The 23,224-nt window shown below is 39.5% G+C and overlaps 1 protein-coding gene across 1 annotated transcript in view; it reads right to left on the bottom strand.

The window, feature by feature from the left end:
- The window catches only part of MTHFD2L (methylenetetrahydrofolate dehydrogenase (NADP+ dependent) 2 like), a 52,870-nt gene that overhangs the window by 17,820 nt on the left and 11,826 nt on the right, over positions 1–23,224 (bottom strand). Inside the window, exons 3-6 of the mRNA XM_015831489.1 lie at positions 19,304–19,426; positions 10,081–10,233; positions 7,179–7,286; positions 5,491–5,583 (exon numbers count right to left, since the gene is read on the bottom strand). Of these exons, the coding sequence (XP_015686975.1) occupies positions 5,491–5,583; positions 7,179–7,286; positions 10,081–10,233; positions 19,304–19,426 (477 nt within the window). The remainder of the gene's footprint in view (positions 1–5,490; positions 5,584–7,178; positions 7,287–10,080; positions 10,234–19,303; positions 19,427–23,224) is intronic.

Here is a 23,224-nt window from a genome sequence, read left to right as displayed (position 1 = left end):
AAAGAGAACAACAAAAAGAATCTGCGCCTCAAACATATTCCTTTACCTCAGAGCTAGTGGGAGGGGCCAGACCCAAAAGATCTGTTATGACAGACCTGCAAGGAATGATCCAGAAGCTCCAAAAGCCGAAAGATGGTTAAGTTAATGACTTTAAATGTTAATGGACTGAACTCACCACAAAAAAGGAAGAAAATATTTCATTATTTGAAACAATACAAAAATGATATCATATGTCTACAAGAAACTCATATTGCACCAAAAGATCAAAAATATTTGGCAAACTCCAAATTGGGTCTACATTTTATAGCCCCTGCACCAAAGAAAAAAGCAGGTATAATTTTTTATGTTAAAAAAGAGTTACTGCCAAAGTTAATAGAATCAGATATCGAAGGAAGATTTGTGCTTATTGAACTTTTATTGAATGGGAAAAAGTGTCTTGTTGCTGGCATATATGCACCTAACCAATACCAACAGCAGAAACAGTTTTTTACATCAAAAGATAATACAATTGGATTATAAATCTATTATTATGATGGGAGATTGGAATGGTGTAATAGACCCTAAAAGAGATAAAAAAAAACTTTTTCTAAAGCTTCAACTCAAACCAAATTGCCTAAAAGTTTTTTTGCATTGCAAGAGGATTTGGAGTTAAAAGACATATGGCGAGATTGGAATATAGGAGAAAGTGATTTTACTTTTTTTTCAGATAGACATCAATCTCACTCTAGAATTGATTTTATTTTGATTACTAGTGATTTGATCTCTAGGGTTAAAAAAGTGAAGATTTTTCCTAGGACTTTATCAGATCATAGCCCTGTATGGATGGAATTTTTAATGGATGGTGGAAGTAAAAGGACTTGGAGNATACTGCTTATAGGCGAAAGCAACTACAAAGGCACAGGGACTTAGAACAAGAAATAAAGGCAAAAGAAAAAGCTTTCTCCTTAAATCCAATAGATAATAATTTAAAGGTATCTATTGCAATGTTGAAAGAACAGTTTAACATGTTAATGGCTGATCAAGTGGCAGTTAACTTGAGATATATGAAACATAACACATTTTGTAACGCAGACAAACCTGGAAGGTTGTTAGCTTATCAATTACGAAAGAAACAAAAACAAAGAGTTATAGAGAAAATAAATTATAAAGGTAAAGAGGTTTTTCAGCAAGATTTGATTAAAAAGGCTTTTTCAGAATATTTTTCAAAATTATATGCCTCTGATAATATACAAATTTCTGAAATAGATAGCTATCTTCAACAAGTAAATTTTCCTAGACTCTCAGATGACCAAAAAGGAATGATGAACTGTCCGATTGTGTTGGATGAGATCATAGAGGCAATTAAACAATTGAAGGTTGGTAAAGCCCCTGGTACAGATGGGCTAACGGCAATTTATTATAAAATATTGTCTGAAGAAATGTTAGAACCTTTGAGATGTCTTTTTAATAGCATTTTTTTAGGAGAAGAAATGCCACCATCATGGAGGAGTGCATTTATTTCACTCATACCAAAGGAGGATCAAGATTTGACGGATTATAAGATTTTTGCAAAAATCTTAGCTAATAGATTAATGCAAGTATTAAAACGGATTATTCATGTGGATCAGTCTGGATTTATAACTGGTAGATATATGAAGAACAATGTTAGACAAATTGTAAATTTGTTGGAATATCTGGATAAAAATAACCAAATCCTGGCGGTTCTTATCTTTCTGGATGCTGAAAAGGCCTTTGATAAGTTGGACTGGCAATTTTTATTACGAGTGGTGGATAAAATGAATTTTGGGGACAGATTCTCATCAGCGTTAAAGGCTATCTACCAACAACAATCAGCGCAAGTGGTAGTAAATGGAGGATTGACAGACTTAATTAAAATTAAGAAAGGTACGAGGCAAGGATGCCCTTTGTCACCTTTATTGTTCATATTGACTTTAGAGATTTTATTAATACAGGTTCATGAATCATCGATTATAAAAGGAATAACTTTGGGTAAGAATGACTATAAGCTTAGAGCTTTTGCTGATGACTTGGTTTTTACCTTATTGCAACCGATTGATTCGACAAGTCAACTGATACAGATTTTGACACAGTATGGGAAAGTTTCGGGATTTAAAGTAAATAATAACAAGACTAAAATATTATCTAAAAATATGCTTTTGAAAGGTAAAGAGACTTTAAGTAACCTAACTGGTTTTGAAATAGTGAAAAAGGTGAAGTACTTGGGTGTTTATATTGCTGCTTCTAATGTTAAATTGTATAAGAATAATTATGATAAGTTATGGATAAAAGTTCAAAAGGATTTAAATGATTGGAAAAAGTTACATTTGTCATTATTAGGGAGAATTTCAGTGGTTAAAATGAATGTCCTTCCTAAGTTTCTTTTTTTGTTTCAGATGATACCTATTTTAAAAAAGGATTTAAATTTGGAAGAGTGGCAAAGAGGTGTCAATAGGTTCATCTGGCAGGGGAAAAAACCAAGGGTTAAATTTAAAATTCTGCAAGATGCACGGGAAAGGGGGGGACTTAAAGCCCCAAATCTAAAATTATATTATGATGCGGTGGTTTTAACTTGGATTAGTGATTGGATTAATTTAACTAATAGAGATATATTGACTCTTGAAGGTTGGGATTTATTTTATGGTTGGCATGCTTATTTATTTTTTGACAAGAAAGTTGATTATGTTTTTAGGTCACACATTTTAAGAACTGCGCTTTTGAGAGTTTGGAAAAAGTATCATTATAAGTTAAGTTTTAAAATCCCAATGTGGGCTATTCCGGAACATGCAATACAAGGAATTACAAGGGGAGTTAAACTAAAGGGAATTGTGTATAAGGATCTTCTTATTTTAAGGGGACAGGACTGGCAAATTAAATTATTGGATGAATTGAGACAAGATAATATTCTCCAGTCCTGGTTCCTATATAGCCAGTTGGTGGAGAGATGGCGCATAGATCAAAAGTCAGGCTTGGCATTAGAAGATGTGAACTTGATAAGACAGATTAAAGATCAAAGTAGAGCTCATATTAGGAGAATATATAGTGTTTTGATAGAACTTGATTCGGAAACAGAATTAGTTAAAGATTGTATGATTAAATGGGCTCAAAATATTCAAAAGTCAATTATGTTAGAAACATGGGAAATAATTTGGGTAAGAAATGTCAAGTTCACTCAAGCACGGAATTTAAGGGAAAATTTTTATAAAATGTTTTATAGATGGCATTTGGACCCTCAAAAACTGTCTTGCATGTATCCAAACTTGCAGCCAAAATGTTGGAGATGTGGTAATTTGGATGCAACTTATTATCATATTTGGTGGATATGTAGGGATGTTAAAGCTTTTTGGATTAAGATTTGGTGGAATCTTCAACAGATTTTTAAGAAGATAAAATTTACACCGCAATTATTTCTATTGGGCATTATGGACAATCTGGACTCAAAAGAAGTGAATTTGATGTTGTACTGTATAACAGCAGCAAGGACATTGATTGCTCAAAATTGGAAAAAGGAGACATTACCGAATATGGATGACTGGAGACAGAAAGTTTCATATTTTGCAGAAATGGCAAAAATATCTGCATACCTGAAGGATCAATATCAAGAGAAATTTATTTTGGTATGGAGAAGATGGATAGATTATATTCAGAGAAAATATGAAATGAACAATTATCATATAGCTTTTGATTAATTATTGTTACTTATAAATATTTTTATATATAATTTACATATATAGTTCATAGTTAAGGTGATTGTATCTTAGCGTTAAAGTAAGTTTATACTTGTTTATATTATGATTGGGTTGTTTGGGTTAAACTTGGATTACTATATGCTTAATCCTGTACTCAGCTCTGGGAAGTCAGGGGGGGAGGGGGGAAGGGGATTAGGGGACTGAAATTATAAAAATTGATATATTTATATGTTATAGGTAAATAATAACTGTATTGAAAAGAGGAGATGCTCGGCTGGCACCCCAAACTGCACTCGAAGAGGCGGTTAAGAAGGGAGAGGGGATGTAGGTAGGTGGAAAGGAGGAAGGAGGAGAGGTTGTGAGTTTAGGGGGAGGAAGGAGAGGAAAGTGAATGAGGGTGGAGGTAAGGCGGGGACCGCCAAGCGTCTCCGAAAATGTATTGATTTGGATTATTTTTTATTGCTTGTGTATGTAAATGCATCATATTGGTATTTGTTGTTTAATTATAAAAATCAATAAAATTTTGTTTAAAAAAAAGAAAAAGAAATGATGAACCCCAAACAAATCTATGAGGATGAAGAGGGGAGAATATTAATGGTGGAAATAATGTTGGATCAAAAACAGATACTGATGGTAGCAATATATGCACCAAATGATAAACAAGAACAATTTTACCAAAAACTATATAAAAAAATATTAGATTTAAACTATCAAAATCTTTGTATAATGGAGACTTTAATGCAATAACATAGGGAATTTTGGACTACAAAAGCGCCAAACAAGGTAAAAAAGGGTTAAATATATTACCTAAAGCGTTTTTAAAAATGACAGAAGAACTCTGTATCCAAGATATATGGAGAGAGAAAAATCCAAAGAAATTACAATATACATTTTACTCAAATTAGACATAAATCATGGTCTAAAATTGATATGATATGGACATCTTTGGAACTTAATATGATGGATGATACAAGAAATTGAGATAGAAACATTGGTGTATCTAGCCTACTACGAACATACTAATTTTGAAATAAGCTTCTTTTTTCTTAAAAGTAATACAAACACAATCTCTTAACCTAAATAAAACTTAGTGATTTAGAAAAACAAAGAAAAATTCCACTCAGTCACACAACTGTGACTTGTTTTTATTATCTAGTATAGGAATGGCATTTTTGTCCATGCAAGACTATTACTTTATGAACGCCACAAATCAAGGTGGAAGTTTAAGACTCCCTGGGAAGGGGGCAGTATTAATTCTCCTGCAACCCATCAGCTCATTAAGTAATAGATTGGGGTGTATGGATATGTTGCATGATTGGGTACAAGGATTTGTGTTTGGGATGAGGAGATGTGAAGGAAAATATCCATGTGTGTGTGTTTATGTTTGTGTTTGTATGTCTGTATATGTGTATGTGTGAGTGACCACATGTATATGCATGCATATATACGGGATTTTGAGAGGCACAAAACCATGCCTCTCTCTGATGTAGTTTATAGGGCTTAAAAAAAAAGATTGTCAAATTGCCAATTTAAAAAAATTAAAACAAAAGCAAACTAAGAAAAACTAAAGGAGAATAGTAAATTGAGATTAAAGTTTTGTTGAATGCTCCACAGCCATTTTAGATGATATAATTTGCATTAATTGTAATTGCATACTATTACATTTAAAATCTACATTGATTTTCACATTATCTTAGTAAATTTTGTTTTAGCAAAAACACACTACATTTTGAATTACAGAAACAGCATAATACTGATGTTTAATTCCATTGTATGAATTTAAAAAACTGACAGTACTCCTCACCTGCAGCAACTATCACAATGTCCGCAAGCTGTGTATGGATCATCAGCTGATCTTTTGGTGTATATCTATGGGTTATTGTTACAGTAGCGTCACCTGTCACATGCATAATAGTAAAAATTATTGCTATTTCGCAGCTATAATTAAAATTACCATTCTGGTGTAGATATATGAACGGTTTGCATTACAGGACTTTCTTTGATTTGGAATTCATCAGAAGCCACCAGGCTCTGGGCTATAAATATTTATTTTTAGAACCCAATTAAATAAAACTGCATAACCCAGGGCTATATGTGCCTTTCGAAAACCCTTCTCCAAATTGCTGTAAACAAAAATGTGTAGAACATCAATGTCAATATATGTTTCATTTTGTGTTATTATTGCAATAAAATGCATTCATTCATTTAAATATCAATTAGATATAATCTTTGTTCTGATTCTGCCCAACCTTTTGTTTTGACTGCTTTGGGAGTATAGTCCACAAAGACAGGGAGATCCCATTCTACAATTAAAAAAAAGTCATCTTTATTGATGCTTGCTCTCTTATGCTAAGTAAGCAATCAGCTTACTTAAATATCATTAAACATTGCCCAAGATTGACAGTATGCTGACTGAGAAGAAACAAGATTACTTTTTTAAAAACTCCCAGAGATGTTATTAATCAATAGAAAATAGATATCAGGAAATGAAGTTCAGTTTGGCCTAGATGAGTTATTCTCTCATCCTTATGTTTTTGTTTCACAACCTGGGATCCAACTCATGCAAGACATGAAAGTCTAGCCTGTTAACAGTTTGCATCCCTGGAAAGAAAAACATAAAAAGCTTTATGAAGGTCTACCAGATCTGGTCTATAAAAACCTGAATGTTTGTTAACTGGCAGCAGAACTAAAGTAATTTGTCTTTCTTTGCTGCCATCTTTTGGTTGTCCAGATTTTTTAAGCCTACAGCAGAAAGATCTAGTTTTCTAGAAATTTTGCTCAGATTTTGTTTACACTTGACAGCAAAGAAAGTCTTTGTTAGGCAATATTCTGCAAGAATAATAGCGATAAGGTTGAAGGAAAAGGGATACCTGAAAAATAACAAATTACTCATACTGTATTAAAGAAAGGCTTAATGGGAGTCTTCCTTATTAGGAGCATAGGGCAGAAAGATGGAAAAAGTTGGACTGGTGTAAAGCAATTGCAGGGGAGTAGATGTCAGCAAAAAGAAGAAAACTAAAGTAAAAAAGGCAGTATAGAGAAAAGACAGAGGGGGGGAAAAGGCACATATTGTTGGTTTTTTTGAAAAAGTGAATTACATCCTATGCATAAAGATGGAGTTTTGTACTGCTAAACAAAAACATTAGTTGTCTCATGTTATTTTTAATGCAATATTATTGATAAAAAAAGTTTTTAGTCTTTTAAATAAGTGCAAAACAGAATATAATCCCACCCCTCCAATCTTAAGAATTCTGGAAAAGTGATAAAAAGAAAAAGGATATCAGTACAAGCTTATCATTTATCACCAGTGGCAGCAGGATATTTATTTATTTACAAAATAAATTTATTCCCAAAGAAAGTCTTATTTCTGATTAAGTAAAACTGATTTTACTGCATACACAATAAGGAATGAGGTGTGGTTTTTTTTAGTTCTTTTCCTTCTCTCCCTGTTAAGGTTTCCAATAGAATAAAGTAAAATATTCTTCAACATACCTCCAGGCCTTTCATGTTCCCCATCAGTGTGCAAAAGCATTGAAATGGGCATTCCAACATTTTTTGATCTTCCAACCACAACTACATTTCTTCCAAATGTTTGTATTCCTTGAAGAAAAATAAACATAACTAAAAACATATGGAAATTAAATATTTTGTTTTCATAGTGGGAAAAGACAGGACACCACCTTAATTTCCTTTTTCACCATGGAATTATAATAAGAGTGGTAAATTTAGGTTTTTACAGTTTTCAGTTTTTATGAATAACTAAATAATTATTCAATTGCATTAAATAATGTGTGGCTATTATTATTACAAAAAGTTGAATGTATGTTTTTAAGACAATAGTCTTAATTTTAGTCAGCTGCAATTTTATTTTGTTCATTGTTAAAATTAGTATTTTAAGTTTACTTTATATAAAAGCAAAATGTGATCACTAAGGAGAAGATGGATACCATAACATGGAGCTAAGAAGAATAAGCTGTGTTAATATGCTCAAGATAATTCAAGAAAGCTTATTCTATACTTGCTGCTCAGACTTCATTTTCAAAACAGCATCTGTATAACTGAACTGCCATTCCATTATTACTTCTGGAATTTAAAAATCACACAGATAGAAAGCATGTGTGCCAAGAAACCGGAACACTTCACTAGAAGCACTTAGAAGAAACACTTCACTGCCATAAATTTCTATCTGGAGCAAATTCTCTACCCATAAATACAACAGCATCTTCCCTTGCTATTGTTCTTTCTGATGGTAAAAAAAAACACACTTGGGTGCGCACGTGCGCACACACACACATACGCACACAGCTCCTGGCCCCCCCTTTTTAAAGTCTATATAGCTTGCCCCATTGTCTTCTGTAATGGTTTCTTCTAAGCCACAAAGTGATGGGAACAGTTAGTAGAAAGACTGTAAGTGTTCAATAATGATATCTAACCCTATTCTGTTTCACGGAGGAAACACAACAAAGTCATATTGGAAGTATTGTAGATAATTAACACTCTGCTTATACTTCAGAATGTATTAGGATCGTGGTGGCGAACCTATGGCACGTGTGCCACAGACGGCACGCAGAGCTGTCCCTGTGGGCATGCGTACCATTGCTGGGCTCCTCCCCTCCCCCTCTCCACACATGCGCAGTCCGGGAACAGCTGCAAGAGCTGGGCGGGGTGAGGGAACCTATAAAAGGAGCAGTTTTGGCGGGAGAGTGAGTGATCGGCCTTTGGAAGCGACCAGTGGTGGATTTAAAATCATTTTAACAACCAGTTCTCTGCCTCGCCTTCCCTCCATCTTGGTCAGGCTGAGCTGCTCAGGGGATCAGCTGGGGTGGGGGCAGGAGGGTGGGGGTTATCAGGTCCCAGCTAGGGGAAGGTGAGGTGGTCTGGCTGTGGGGACGGGAGGGCTGGGATGCCTCTGTGGAGGAAAGCTGCCCCTCCCGCTGGCTGAGCCTCTCATCCACACTGCGGTCACATAGGATTGCATAGAAGGGGCACCGGGCAGGGGGCTGGGGGGGAAGCCATCTCCTTTCTGCAGTGCAGCCCCATGAGCGTGAGGGGAGATGGCCCTGAGATGGCCGGAAAGGAGCCCTCACCTGGTGCGGGCCCTGTCTACATGGTGGCTGATGGGGGCAGCTGCTGCTGCTCTGAGCCCCTTGACCGGCCAACCACACAGGGAAGCAGGAGGAGGCGGCAGTGATCCCGACATCGCCAAGCCCACCGGCCACAGATCTGGAAGCGAAGCTGTGCCAACCATCCTCGCGCTGGTGGGGGCAGCGGCAGGGGAAGGTGAGCTGTGGCACATCCCCTCCCCTCCCCACCCAGAGGCGCATGCGGGACAATGTGCAGCGGCAGCAGCAAAGGGTGCCCGCATGCCAGATCCTGCCTTTCCCTGCCGCTTCCGCCAGCGGAAGAATAGTCGGCAGAGCTTCGCTTCTGGATCTGCTGCTTGACACTATTGGCCCCTGCACACAGAGGCCAGTGAGTGCATGAGGGCCGATGGTGTCCGTCAGCAGCCACAGCATGCTGGCTGTCCTGTCTGTGGGAGCCACCGATGTGGCTCCCACAGAGCCACATCGGTGCGGGCGGAATCAGCTCTGGGATAGCTGGAAGGAAGCCCTTGCCCGGCCTGGGCGCATCCACTCGACAGATCTGATGGGAGTGGCTTCTGCTTCTGTTCAATATAAATTGAATAAATAACCAGTTCCGAGGACCAAATTCACTGAGCATTTGAATGGGGAGAACAAACAGTAGTTTGCTAGTGCTATTCAGCACACAATAAGAAAAAAATAATGAAAAACAGCAGAAAACAGTGTGATGATACAAAAAGCTTTGTAACATCTTTAAAAAAAAGACACTGTATGAGTTAGAAAGAAGCAACATCACCTGAGTACAAAGAAGTACTCAATTAAAAAAAATAATAGTTTCAGAAATCTGAATGAGTTTGCAAACTGACTAAGAAGAGCAAGGAACTCTTCTTTGGATCAATTAAAAATAAAAGGAAGAAAACAGGACCAATATGTGGGCTGCCCAGTGAAAACAGCAACATATAAGAACAGGAAGAACTATTCAACTTACACCGACTTAGACTTTTCTCACAAGAGAGTTCCATCAGGCAATTAAAAGCAGAATAAAAGGGCAAGATTAAAATTTTAGATTGATAGAAACATGGTCAGGAAATATCTAACAATTCTGAATGAGTTTAAATTTCCAAGATTGCAGTCTAGATATGATAGGGTTAGCAGTGCTAATCAAATTTTAAAAGAAACCTATTTCAGTGCTGAAACTATTTGAAAGAATGGTGCTCTGGGTATTTTATAGTTTAAGCTTATGCTTCTTTTTCTCAGAGAAATTTCCAGAATGCACTTAACCTCCATCTCCTTAAAATGCTTGATTTGGTTACCGGTTCTTTTTATTATTTCCCAAACTGCAGCTGCAGTGGCAGGTATAACGGAGGGCTGGTCAAGACACAATCGCCCAATATTGAAAATATGGAATCCATCCACATCCTTTTCAGGAGCAACACTGTTGCACACAGTCCTTTCGTCAATGTGATCTGGAAAAAAAAAGAATTTGTTTTTCTATATTTAGTTCTTACTTTAAAATACAGTTAGCCTAATGGTTGTTATTTATCTTGTTTCATGTATTGTGCCTGTTTTTAAAGGTAAATGTAAATATATAAGGAGGTAATTTCATATGAAGAGTTAAGCGTCTATAATGGGACTCCTGATTTTGATTCCACTAACTAGTCACATCTTAATTTAATCCAGTGGGGATGGGTGGAAAATATGCATTTAATTTTGCTCAATAAAAAAATACATCACATTTAGAACTAAAAGAGAGGCCATTTCCCCTATAATGGTCAAATGTTTCCACAGGATATGTAAGAAATCCCTTCTTTCTCTATCAGAAAAAGGATGTCCTTGATTTTCTGGTATGCAGGGAAAAAGTTTCTGAATCCAGCAAATATTATTTTTCTTCTCAAGAAAGAAACAATGCTTATGCTTTGTTAAAACAGTTTAAAATCTAGTATTATTCTCTGACAAATGTAATTTTCAGGAAATATGTAGGATTCGTGTAGCACTGTTAACTAAAAGCCTTTAAGACAGTGGTGGCGAACCTATGGCATGGGTGCCAGAGGCGGCACTCAAAGCCTTCTCTGTGGGCGCGCGCACCGTCGCCCCAATCCTAGGCCTTTAGCTGGGTTTTATACAACCTTTTCGCTTTAGGCCTCTGGTGTCGTGTACAAAAAAAAAGGTTCAATCAATCAATCAATTTCAACTTCTTGCGGGGAAAAAAAAAGATCTTGCAAAGTTGGAATTGATTGATTGAACTTTTTAGTCCCACCCAGTCTGCCGTTACCACCGCAGCCACACCTAGCCAATGGGCCACACACCCCCAATTGGCCACACCCAGCCAATGGGCCACGTCCACCCGGCACCCGATGATGCATAAGTGGGTTTTGGGTTGCAGTTTGGGCACTTGGTCTCTAAAAGGTTCGCCATCACTGCTTTAAGATGTCCTTCTATTGGGGATCCTGGGTTAGGAAAAGTACTGTTCTGATTGTTTTTTTGCCAATCGCTCCAAGAAAGGGGACTAGAGACGGGTATAATGTATCTATAGTGATATGGCTGACTATTGAAACAAATCCTTCATCCTACTCAAATGGGATCATAAAACACAGAATAACAGAGTTGGAAGGGATCTTGGAGGTCTTCCCTGCTCCAGCAGGAGACCTATACCATTTCAGACAAGTGGCTGTCCAATCTCTTCTTAAACACCTCCAGCGATGGGGTATCCACAACTTCTGAAAGCAAGCTGTTTCACTGGTTAATTGTTCTCACCATTAGGAAATTTCTCTTCAGTTCTAGGTTGGTTCTCTCTTTGATTAGTTTCCATCCATTGTTTCTTGTCTTGCCTTCTGGTGCTTTGGAAAATACCTCATCTTTGTGGTAGCCCCTCAAATATTGGAACAGTGCTATTATGTCTCCCCTGGTCCTTCTTTTCATTAAACTAGACATACCCAATTCTTGCAACAATTCTTCATATGTTTTAGCCTCTAGCCCCCTAACCATCTTTGTTGCTCTTCTCTGCACTGTTTCGGTGTCTCAACATCTTTTTTATATTGTGGTGACCAAAATTGGATGCAGTGTCTCCAAATAGGGCCTTACCAAGGGTTTGTAAAGTAGTAGTAGTACTTCAAATGTTCCTAATTCTATCCCTCTGTTAATGCAGCTCAGGATTGCATTGGCGTTTTTGATTACTGCCACACATAATTGGCTCATATTTAAGTGATTGTCCACTAGGATTCCAAGATCCCTGTTACAGTTACTGGTGTTGATCACATTAAGATTCCTCTCACAGTTACTGGTGCTATCATGATTTGATATTTCTTCTGATATGTACTACGAGCATTTGAAATTATTTTTAGGATGTTTTAGCTTAAAAACATAATACACCATTCAAATTACTCAAATTTCTAATAGGCTAATTGATAGTAGGAAATTTTGTGCTTCTAGGGCTAATAAAGGTGACCTCAACAAATTCATTTTTAGAAATGTGTTAAATCATTGCAAATTTGATTTCAGACCAATTTCCCATCCTTGTTATTCTGGAACACCAAAACTGACATCCTCAGTTAATGTCAAGCATGATGAAATATCTCTCCATTTTTTGAATTTGCTAATGCCTAGAACACGTTGCTTATATTGCAAGAGCTGCCCTCTGTATTATAATCATTCAAATGTATATATTTATGATGAGAACATGCTATAAAGACCAGGGGTGGTTCTTATATTCAGTGGAACAGCTTGTGTCCAGAAGTTGTGTGTATTCCATCAATATAAGTGAGTGCAATGTAACTATATAATCAATATCTGAAAGTAGCATCTATACCAGCTATAATTTGGAGATGGGGAGGAGGGACAAAATGAATTTAATTTTTAACTGAGTTTAATGTTGAAAATAATGTTTAAAAGATACAATTATAAGATCTCTTCTTAAGCCTGCTTTAAATTTATTGGAGATGGCTTCAAATCAGTTTCTGATCTTCCGAAGACAGATGAATACAGTAGAGATTTCTCAGCTACAAATACTTCTAGACAGATTATTGTACCTTGAACCATTTCAAATTGGTTTTTATTGATGGCAAACCAGTTAAGACTTTCTTGGTTGGCTTGCTGAATGATGCCTGAGGATTGGTAGTAGTGCTTCAGCAGGTTTTGATACCACTGACCATTGCAGCCTCCTTCTGGATCACCTGGGAAGTTTGGTAATAATATATGTTTCTGCTTTAAAGTGATTCCATTTCCATTGCATTTCTATTCCATTTCTATTCCTTAGAAAGGTTTCAGATGTTGTTATTTGGAAACAGATGCAACTCAGAAGTTGTGGAGGGACTGGTACCAGGAATGCAAGGCATCTCTGGCAGCACATGAATGGATTAAAAGCCTCAACAGCCTCAAGCAAGCTGAAAAGACCCACAGGAAATTGTGTGATGGAGAAAAGACCAAACTTGGAGAGAAGAAAAGACTTTGTGGAAAATGAAAGTTTTACCTGGGTGAGACATGTAGTAATCAGGACTCTCTTTGTTCTCTTTTTGCTTTCCTCCCCCTCCTCCCCCCAAAAAAATTCCTCAGCAAAAACAGGCAAACACTAAATCAAAATCACCTTGAGTTCCTTTGTCACTTAGTTGTCTTTTGCATTTTAAAAAGAGAGTTTTTTTTTCACTTATAACCTACCCTTCCCTTTGTTATGCTGAAGAGACAAACATTACAACTCCACAGCACTTGGATTTATTTTCTATGCTCTTTTATACCAACTACAAACCTATGCCTATACATTTTCTCTTCTTATGAACGGTCCTCTGGTTTTCAGACTATATATTTTTTATTTTTTTTAGACACTAACTGCGAAACGAAGCTGAAAATTTTTGAGAAATTTAAACTGTATTTACGCTAACTGCAAAGCAAGGCTTTGCTCACATTAATTACAAAACAAAGTTGCAATTTTTTGAGGATTGTAAACTGTGAACTAAGGAAACAAAGAAACCTAATTTGCCCTTCTCCATTGTATATAAGTATTATTTCAACATTAGCTACAAGAGGGAGCAAAATGCTAATCTGAACGAAAGATTTGTTTTTAACAGAAGATCATGTGATTTAGGGCAAAAGACTAATTTTTATCAGTTTTATCAGTTTTGCTTCGTTATATTGAAGTGTAATTTCAGCATTAACCACAAGAGGGGGCAAAAGATTAATTTTTATCAGCTTTTTTAAAATCAGAAATAATGTTGCAGAATTAACTCTTTGACACAGATAAGATTGTTTTATAAAGATTCAGTTTGCCTGCTTCTTGTGGAGTTACAAGAAGAAAACCATAGTATTATTGGAAGCATTTGTATGAAGAATAACAAATCCATGGAAAAATGTAGTTTCATGCAATGGATGCAATATGTTTGTATTCCTGCCCATCTGCATCAAATGTAAATTAATTGGATTACTTAAAGAAAATCTGATGAGTCTGCGGGCAAAGCTAGCCATTCTGAAACTTGACATTCCAAGACTCATTGGTGAATATGATGAACTCCTAATAAAGGCAGAAGTCTGTATCCAAACCGAAACAACAAAAAAGAAATAACTATCAAGAAACAGTAAGGACAATGGCAGCAAGTCACTCAAAGGTCAAAAATATAAAAAAGCTGTTCCTGCCACTGGAGCTGAATAATCAATTTCATACTCTCCATCTGGAAGAAAATATGCAGACACATGGAAAGAGTGTTTGTCAAATGGTCCAGTGACAATAGCTTAAACTTGGGAGGGGGAGATAAAAGTATGTGATAATGATCTATGACTCACTACTCAGGGGAACAGACCGAACAATAATGGTGGTGTGTTGTCTCCCAGGTTCAAGGATTAAAGATGTGACAGAGAGGCTTACTAAAATAATCAAGTCCAACAATTAAGAGCCTGAAAACAATTGTGAGCAACTAGGCAGAAAAGCAAGGCATTTGGAAGCACAGGTGATGTTCTAATCTCCAACGGAAGGTCAACACCCAGTGAGGGAATGGAGGATTCTAGAAGTAAACCACTGGCTCAAGAGATGGTGCCACTGAGAGAACTTTGGATTTTTGGACCATGGTTTACATTACCTATAGGAAGGGTTTCTGGCAAGAGATGGGTTGCATGCTACAAGAACCAGGAAAAATGTGTTTGGAAAACAACTACCTTGGCTCATCCAAAAGGCTTTAAACAAAAAATGCAAGGGCAGGGAGACCAATCTTTAAGTACAATCCCCAAGACAACCAATCAGACAGCGAGAAAGGGAATGGTGAGAAGGACTGGAAACTTAGATATAGAATATGAGATGTAGAAAACAAACAGAAGGTCAGCCATAAAAGGCTCAGATGCCTGTACACTAATACTCAGAGTTTGGGCAACAAACAGAGAGAACTTGAGATTCGAGTATATGAGGGCAGATATGTTATTACTGATATTACTGAAATTTGATGGGAAGAAATCCATGATTGGAACTTACTGCTAGAGGCTATAAATTGTTCAAAAAACCCAGAACCAACTCAAAAGATGGGGAAGAGTCGCTTTCTATGTAAACAGTGACTACACCACTACAGAAATACTAGAGATGAAAACTTTCTTGAAAGTGTTTGAGTAAATATTAGAGGAAAAATAAATGACATTGTCATAGGCATGTACTACAGGCATGTAGTATTAACCAAGTGGAGAAAATAGATGAACCCTTTGCTAATCAGTTAGCTGAAGTGTGCAAGAAACAGTACATTGTAGCAATGGGGGACTTTAACTACCTGACATTAACTGAGAAACAAACTGCAAGCTATGGGAGATCAAATTAGTTCCTGATCTGGCAGCTAACAACTTTGTTGCCCAAAAAGTGGAGGCAGGAACTAAAGAATCAGCTTTTCTGGACTTAATACTAACTAGTCACAATGAAATGATTGTGGAGGCAGAATAAGCATGTCATATTAGAATTCACCATAATAAAGGCACAGCCAAACCAGTGTTTTAGATGTTAAGAGAGCGGACTTTAATAAAACAAGAGACAAATTAGGAAGGAATCCATGAATGGAAATCCTAGAAGGAAAAACAGTTCAGGATACATAAGAAACTCTAAAAACTGAAATACTAAAGGACCAAACAAAAACAATTATCAGAGAAAGAAGAACAAAATACATCAGATGAGATAAACATGGATGCACAAGAGCTCTCTGACAAACTGAGGAACAAAAAAGTATAAAAAATGAAAAACAGGGACATATAACTAAAACAGAATACCAGCAAATAGCCTAAATCTGCAAGGATGGAATCATGAAGGCTAAAGTTCAGAATGAACTAAGACTTGCAACAAATGCCAAAAATAAGAAAAATGTTTCTTTCAATATGAAAGGAACAAGTAAAAAGTCAAGGAAATGATAGGTCCACTAGTGGGAGAAGACTGCAAGAAGGCAATGGGCAGCAGAGAGGAAGTGGAGCTACTTAACTTCTTGTCTGCATCTGTCTTTATGCAAAAGAGAAAAAAAATAACCAAGCTATCAAAAACAGAGGGAAAACAGAACAGGAGTGCTGGTGAAAATGGATAAAAATTGGCAAAAGAATACCTATCCACTTTAGAAGAGTTCAAATCACCAGGACCAGATGGTTTACATCCCAGGGCACTGAAGGACCTGGCAGATGTGATTTCAGAACCATTGAACAAAATCTTTCACAGCTCTGGACTGCAGGGAAACTGCCGGAGGATTGGAAAAGAGCTGAATGGTTCCAGTCTTCAAGATGGGGGAAAAAAGTGGATCCATGAAACTTCAGAAAAATCAGCTTGATATCAATACCTGGAAAAGATAATCAAGCAGCAGATTTGTGAGCATCTACAAAGTGATCACTAGAAACCAGCATGTGTTTGTTAAAAATATATCATGCCAGACAAATCTCACTGCTTTGTTTGATAAAGTGATTAAATTAGTGAATCGGGGAAATGCTGCGGATATAGCTTACTTGGATTTCAGTGACACATTTGATAAAGAAGACCTCTATCCTACTTCTCACTGGGATAGAACAATGTGGGATAGACAGTACCGCCGCCAGATGGATTTGTAGTAGGCTTACCAACTGCACCCAGCATATAGTCCTCAATGAAATTCCATCTATATGGTGGGAAGCCTACAGTGGAGTTCCTCAAAGTTCTGTCTTGGGCCCAATGGTCTTCAACATCTTCACAAATCATCTAGATGAGAGGATAGAAGGGGAACTCATAAAACTTGCAGGCAATATCAAGTTGGGGGCATTGCCAACGCTTTGAAAGATAACGATTAAGAAGGATCTTGACAGACTTGAGCACTGGGCCATCTCCAACAAGATCCATTGAGGCGAGAAAAGTACGGTAAGTTCCTGTCTTTAGGCAAATACACAGGTACAGAATAAGCAATACCTGGATCAACAATAGTAACTGTGAGAGGGATTTGGTGTCCTAGTGGACCATCACTTAAGTATAAGCCAGCAGTGTGTTATAGCAGTCAAAAAATCTAATGCAGTCTTTGGCTGCATCAACAGAGGGATAGGATCAAGATCACAGGAAATTATAGTAAAACTTTATATTGCACTGGTGAGATCACACTTGGAACACTGTATCCAGTTCTGGTCACTATGATACAAAAAAAAGATGCTGAGGTCCTAGAAAGACTGCAAAGAGGAGCAATAAAGATGATAAGGAGATTAGAAGCTAAACCATATGATGATGAATGGTTACGGGAACTAGCCTAACAAAGGATTAGAAATGACATGATAGTCGCTATCTACCAGTATTTGAGGAGCTGTCACAGAGAAAATAGGGTCAACTTATTCTCCAAAACACCTGAGGGCAGGACAAGAAGTAAAGGGTGTGAGCTTTTAAAGAGAGCTCCGACCCGGAAGTAAGGAGAAATTTCCTGACAGTGAGGACCATTTAATCAATGGAGCAGTGTACTCTATCATTGGAGGTTTTCAAGAAAAGATTGGGGAAGCCATCCGTCCAGGATGGAATATGATAGTGCCTTACTTTGCAGGTCCCTTCCAGCCCTATGATTCTATGAAATGGACAATTGCATGATATAAAATCAAGTCTCCAATTCTGTGCATTTCAATATCTATGATTTTTGAAGTTGGGTATTACCGATATCTATATACCAATATCTATGAAATTTTGAAGTTGGGTATTACCGATATATTGATGACACTTAAATTATTTTTCTATACCACTACCAGGTAATGGTTGATAATGAAGTGGCTCTCCAAATGCCTATGTGCAGTTGGGAATGAAAAACTCTTTCATATACAATAACCACAGCAAGAATCCTATATGCAAGAAGGTGAAGGATTTGCAATATCTAGAAGAATGGATGGTTAGACTGAAGGAATTGACAGAATGGCAAAATTGACAGCTTTGATTAAAGAAAAGAAAAGCAGTTTGATTTCTATTTAGAAACGAATTTTGGACTTTTTGCAAAAAACTGAGAGAAATGAAATTCTGATTTTGGAATTTAATTATTAGAATTATATGGGATTACAGAAGTAATATAGACAATTGTTAATTTTAGACTAAGTGTTGGACTTTTATCTACATTTGTACCAAAGAAAGTTGGAAGCCATTCTTTTTGTCTTTAGTTTTTCCTTTCTTCTTTTCTTCACACTTTTTTCTTGAGTTTTGTCTTGTTCTTTCTTTTCTATTTTTCTTGCTTGTTTAGTTTTTATTCATGCTTCTGAAATTTAATAAAATCATATTTTAAGAAAAGGAATAAAGGATTCAACATGCTGAAACAGAATCAAGGCAAAATGAAAGTGGTTTTTGTGAAGTTTCATAATTTCAGGAGATAGTAGATCTGCCAGTTGTGAACGTGGTTATACAAAGCCAAGACAGCAAGTAGAGATACGTTCTTTTTCCACGCTGCAGCGATGGCCAGGGCAGCCCTTTGGCGAATGTTTCAGTGAATGTTTCAATAACATCCTTTTCCTGGAAGATGATTTTAGAACAGAGCTGCCAGCACTGATAAGCTCTAGGCTTAACTCTGTGTTGTGCTGTTTTTGGATCTATACTCCAGACAGTCCTGACTTTAGAAGAATTCAGAATATTTCTGTATTAAGAGAATACAGAAACTGGCTGCTAGTTTCTTTCCAAAAATGCTGGTTATTGCCAGGAAAGCCCTCTATGGCCTTAAATAAAAGATACTTGGGAAGACTTTCTTTTTTATGGTTCTCTCAGCTTCATTCATGGCAATTTAAAGTGAACTTTCTCTTGGAGCTATTGCTAATTTGGGGAAAATATTTGGAAAGGACAGGACCAATCTGTTGCCACCTGCAGGGATGTCCTACTGATAAAATATATGGCAATTGGCAATCAGATTTTATCTATGCTTGTAAAGAATTAAGCAATGTGACAGAAATAACAAATATTTAGAGAAAAAAATCATTAGAAAAATAAATACTAGTAAAGACAACAATGACCTAAGGAAATTGATCATTGATAAACCTTTTGTGCCAGAACAGAGGTACTAGTTTAACCGCATTTTTCTCATATATTCTCAAGTCATTCCACTTTCTGACTCCATATGAAACAGAATTCATTACCTGGCAAAGGTAACTGGACTAATATGCCACTGACTCTTGAATCCTTGTTTAATTTGCCAGTGAGATCTAAAAGTTCTTCTTGAGAAATTTCCTTGGGTCTCAGTATTATTTCACTACAAATGCCTAAAACAATCCACAAAAGAAATATCCTTAGCAACAATGGTTTGCATTTGTCTCTTGCAAGATTTGCTACACAAATCAAATTATCCACTTCCACATTTAAGGGCACTATTATTTATCTTTGTTCAAGCTTCTAAAACAGGTAAAATAAATTCATACACTGCTTAATTATCTAGGACCTACGTAGGCAACCTGGAAGATGGTGGAAAGGCAGCAAAGGCTGTAAGGAGCTCCTCAAAAGCAAAACATTATTTTATTCTTATTTTAACTTTTTTAATTTTTTATTTTTTAACTCTTTTTAACATTGCATTTTAATCTCAAAGTACTAAGTATTTATATTTGGAAGCTGGTTTTCCCAGAAGCTCGGAACTTACACACACTCTAGAAGAAGTGAGTCAGCGTGGAGAGGCCAGGCTGCAAAAGAACAAGCTACAAGTTGCCTCAGGAAAGTGGAAATTTAAAGGGACACAAACCTTCACGGGCTGTTGGGACATAGATGGCTTCGAGGATTGCTTTTGCCTTGCTTTGGGGACTGTTCTTGGCTTGCCCTGGCCCTGAGGACTCCCCCTTTGGACCTGCCTTGCCTTGGACTCTGTCCTGTTTTGCTGGACGTCAAGTGGAGCAGGCGGGACGAAAGGAAGTTGCTGTTACTAGAGACTGGCTAACATCGTTCTAAGCAAGCTGCTGTTACTAGAGACTGACTACCATTGCTCTAGCTGCTGTTACTAGGGACGGACTACCATCATTGTACACCGGCTGCTGTTACCAGGAACTGTCTATCATTGTACCCTGTAAGTTTTTACTGCCTGAGATTGTCTATCATCATTCCACTCTAGTTTTGCCAACATCGTCAGAGTGGAATGCTGGAGGTTTGGAAATTTGCTTATGGGACCAGCTGTTTTTGCGCTCTGTTCATGGATGAAGCAATCACGGTCCTAGAAAGGAGCCAGAGAGGCCACTTTGCGGCTTCGAGAGAAAGACGGCTGCTTAGCTGGAACCCAGGTTCAGCAACTCTTCTGCTCCCAGAATGTGGCCATTCCAGAGCACCAGCTAAAAGAACTGAACTTGATAATAGACAGGGCTTTGTAGGCATATAGGGTTGCTTTGGAGGTCACTGTGTGCCCGTGATGTATTCAGCGGCTGACCTCCATGCCCTGCGAGAGTCCCCTCTCTCGCAGGTCTGGCCCACAGCATTAACGAGGGCCCACCTCTATAAGGGATTTTTTAATCACGAGAGGTGGTCAAAACGCAACCTAAGGGGATTTTTAATCAAATTTTTAGTCCGGGTTTTAGGGGGTTCCAGGGAGAGGGGTGGGCAAACTGAAATTAATTCTCCCAGGCCGGCTGAAGGCCTCAGCGAGGTGGGCATAGGTCCTGGAATTGGGGAGGGGGGGTCTGCCTAATAGAGGGCAATTCCATTAAGACTGTGTATGGGAGGGGTAGATATGGCGGGAGCAGAGGGCCATATCACACTAGGGGAGGGCGCACCCGCTGTTTACGAGCTGTGGCGCGCTCCGGCCCCCATGGCTCTTCTTGCAGCCTAGGGGGTTTAGGATCTCAGGGCCTGGGCTTTCGGCTGATGCTGTGTAATGCCAGGTCCACAGTTAATAAAGCCCCCCTCATTTATGATTTGGTATCGGAGGGGGAGGTGGACCTGGCGAGTATTACGGAGACCTGGCTGGGCCAAGAGGGGGGCTGCCCCTCGTTGAAATGTGCCCGCCAGGCTACCGTGCATTTCACCAGCCGAGAGCCCAGGGTCAGGGTGGGGGGGTGGCGGTTATTATTAAGGAAGGCCTGGATCCAAGGGAGACCACTGTGCCGCAGACTACCGGTTGTGAATCCCTAGGTGTGAAGTGGGGTCATGGGAGGCAGCAGGGCGTGCTGATTGTATACCTGGCTCCCCGCTATGTATCAGCAGCCCTACCCGAGCTTCTCAATGTGATAGCCAAGATGGCGATTGAGACCCCCAGACTGTTAGTCATGGGGGATTTCAATCTGCCATCATTAGGTGAAGCATCTGAGGTGGCTCAGGAGTTCATGGCCTCCATGACGGCCATGGACCTGACCCAATTAGTAGATGTCCCTACCCACACCGGAGGACACACACTGGACTTAGTTTTTGCCTCCGGCCAGTGGTTAACTGATCATGGTTTAGGGGAAATAGTTGTTGAGCCCCTGTCATGGTCAGATCACTCTCTCCTTCGGCTGGCCTTTCCTACCACTACGCCCCACCGCGGGGAGGCGGAACCAGAAGTGACAAAATGGTTCCGGCCCAGGTGCCTGATGGACCCTGAGAGGTTCCAGACGGAGCTTGGGCCAATACCTGAGACCTTGACCCCCGGCTCAACTGAGGACCTGGTGGCCGCCTGGAATGGTGCGGCCGCAGGGGCCCTGGACCGGGTCGTGCCTTTGCGGCCCCTCACCCGATGCTGGTCTACCTTGGCTCCTTGGTTCTCCGAGGAGCTGAGGGTGATGAAGCGTCGGAAGAGATGCCTAGAGAGTAATTGGAGGGCCACCCGCTCCGAATCCGATCGGAAATTGGTAAAGTCTCATTTAAGGACTTACCTAGTAGCGATAGGTCTTGAGTCCATTTTGTGGGAAGAGTTTGATCCTGTGACCCCCGAGGACATGGACAGGACGCTGGGACAGCTGAACACCACATGTTTACTGGACCCGTGTCCCTCCTGGCTGGTACTGGCCTCCCGGGAGGTTACACGAGGCTGGCTCCAGGGAATCGTCAACGCTTCTTTGAGTGAGGGGTTCTTGCCGGTCGCCTTGAAAGAGGCGGTGGTGAGGCCCCTCCTCAAGAAGCCCTCCCTAGACCCGGCTGCTTTGGCCAACTACCGGCCTGTCTCCAACCTTTGCTTTCTTGTGAAGGTTGTTGAGAGTGTGGTGGCACGACAGCTCCCTCAGCACCTGGAAGAAACTGTCTATCTAGACTCGCGCCAGTCCGGCTTCCGGCCTGGGTACAACACGGAAATGGCATTGGTCGCGTTGGTTGATGATCTCTGGAGGGCTCGGGATAGAGGGTGTTCCTCTATCCTGGTCCTGCTAGACCTCTCAGCGGCTTTTGATACCATCGACCATGGTATCGTGTTACACCGGTTAGGGGGGTTGGGGGGCACCGTTTTACGGTGGTTCTCCTCCTACCTCTCGGACCGGATGCAATTTGTGTTGGCAGGGGGGCAGAGGTCAACCTCGAGGCGCCTCACTTGTGGGGTACCACAGGGGTTGGTCCTCTCGCCTCTCCTGTTCAACATTTATATGAAGCCACCGGGTGAGATCATCCGTGGTTTCGGGGTGGAGTTTCATCAGTACGCAGATGACACCCAGCTGTACATCTCCACCTCGGACCACCCCAACGATGCCGCGGAAGTGATGTCCCGGTGCCTGGAGGCCGTGTGAGTCTGGATGGGGAGGAACAGGCTTCGACTCAACCCGTCCAAGACCGAGTGGCTGTGGTTTCCGGCGTCACGACATAGCCAGTTGGCTCCATCCCTGGCTATCGGGGGCGAGTCATTAGCCCCCGCGGAGAGGGCCCGCAACCTGGGTGTCCTCCTGGATACAGGGCTGTCTTTAGACGACCATGTGACGGCCGTGGTCAGGGGGGCTTTTCATCAGGTTCGCCTGATACGCCAGTTGCGCCCCTTTCTGGATCGTGACGCTCTACGCACAGTCACTCAAGCCCTCGTTGTTTCCCGCCTGGACTATTGCAACGCTCTCTACATGGGGCTCCCCTTGAGGTGCACCTGGAGGCTCCAGCTAGTTCAGAATGCGGCCGCGCGGGGGATCCTGGGGGCC

Source organism: Protobothrops mucrosquamatus, unplaced genomic scaffold (assembly GCF_001527695.2).
Source record: "Protobothrops mucrosquamatus isolate PMUCROS unplaced genomic scaffold, P.Mucros_1.0 scaffold_257, whole genome shotgun sequence".
Lineage (NCBI taxonomy): Eukaryota > Metazoa > Chordata > Lepidosauria > Squamata > Viperidae > Protobothrops > Protobothrops mucrosquamatus.
Note: the sequence above shows the minus strand (reverse complement) of the source record. Positions and strands in the feature narration are given on the sequence as shown.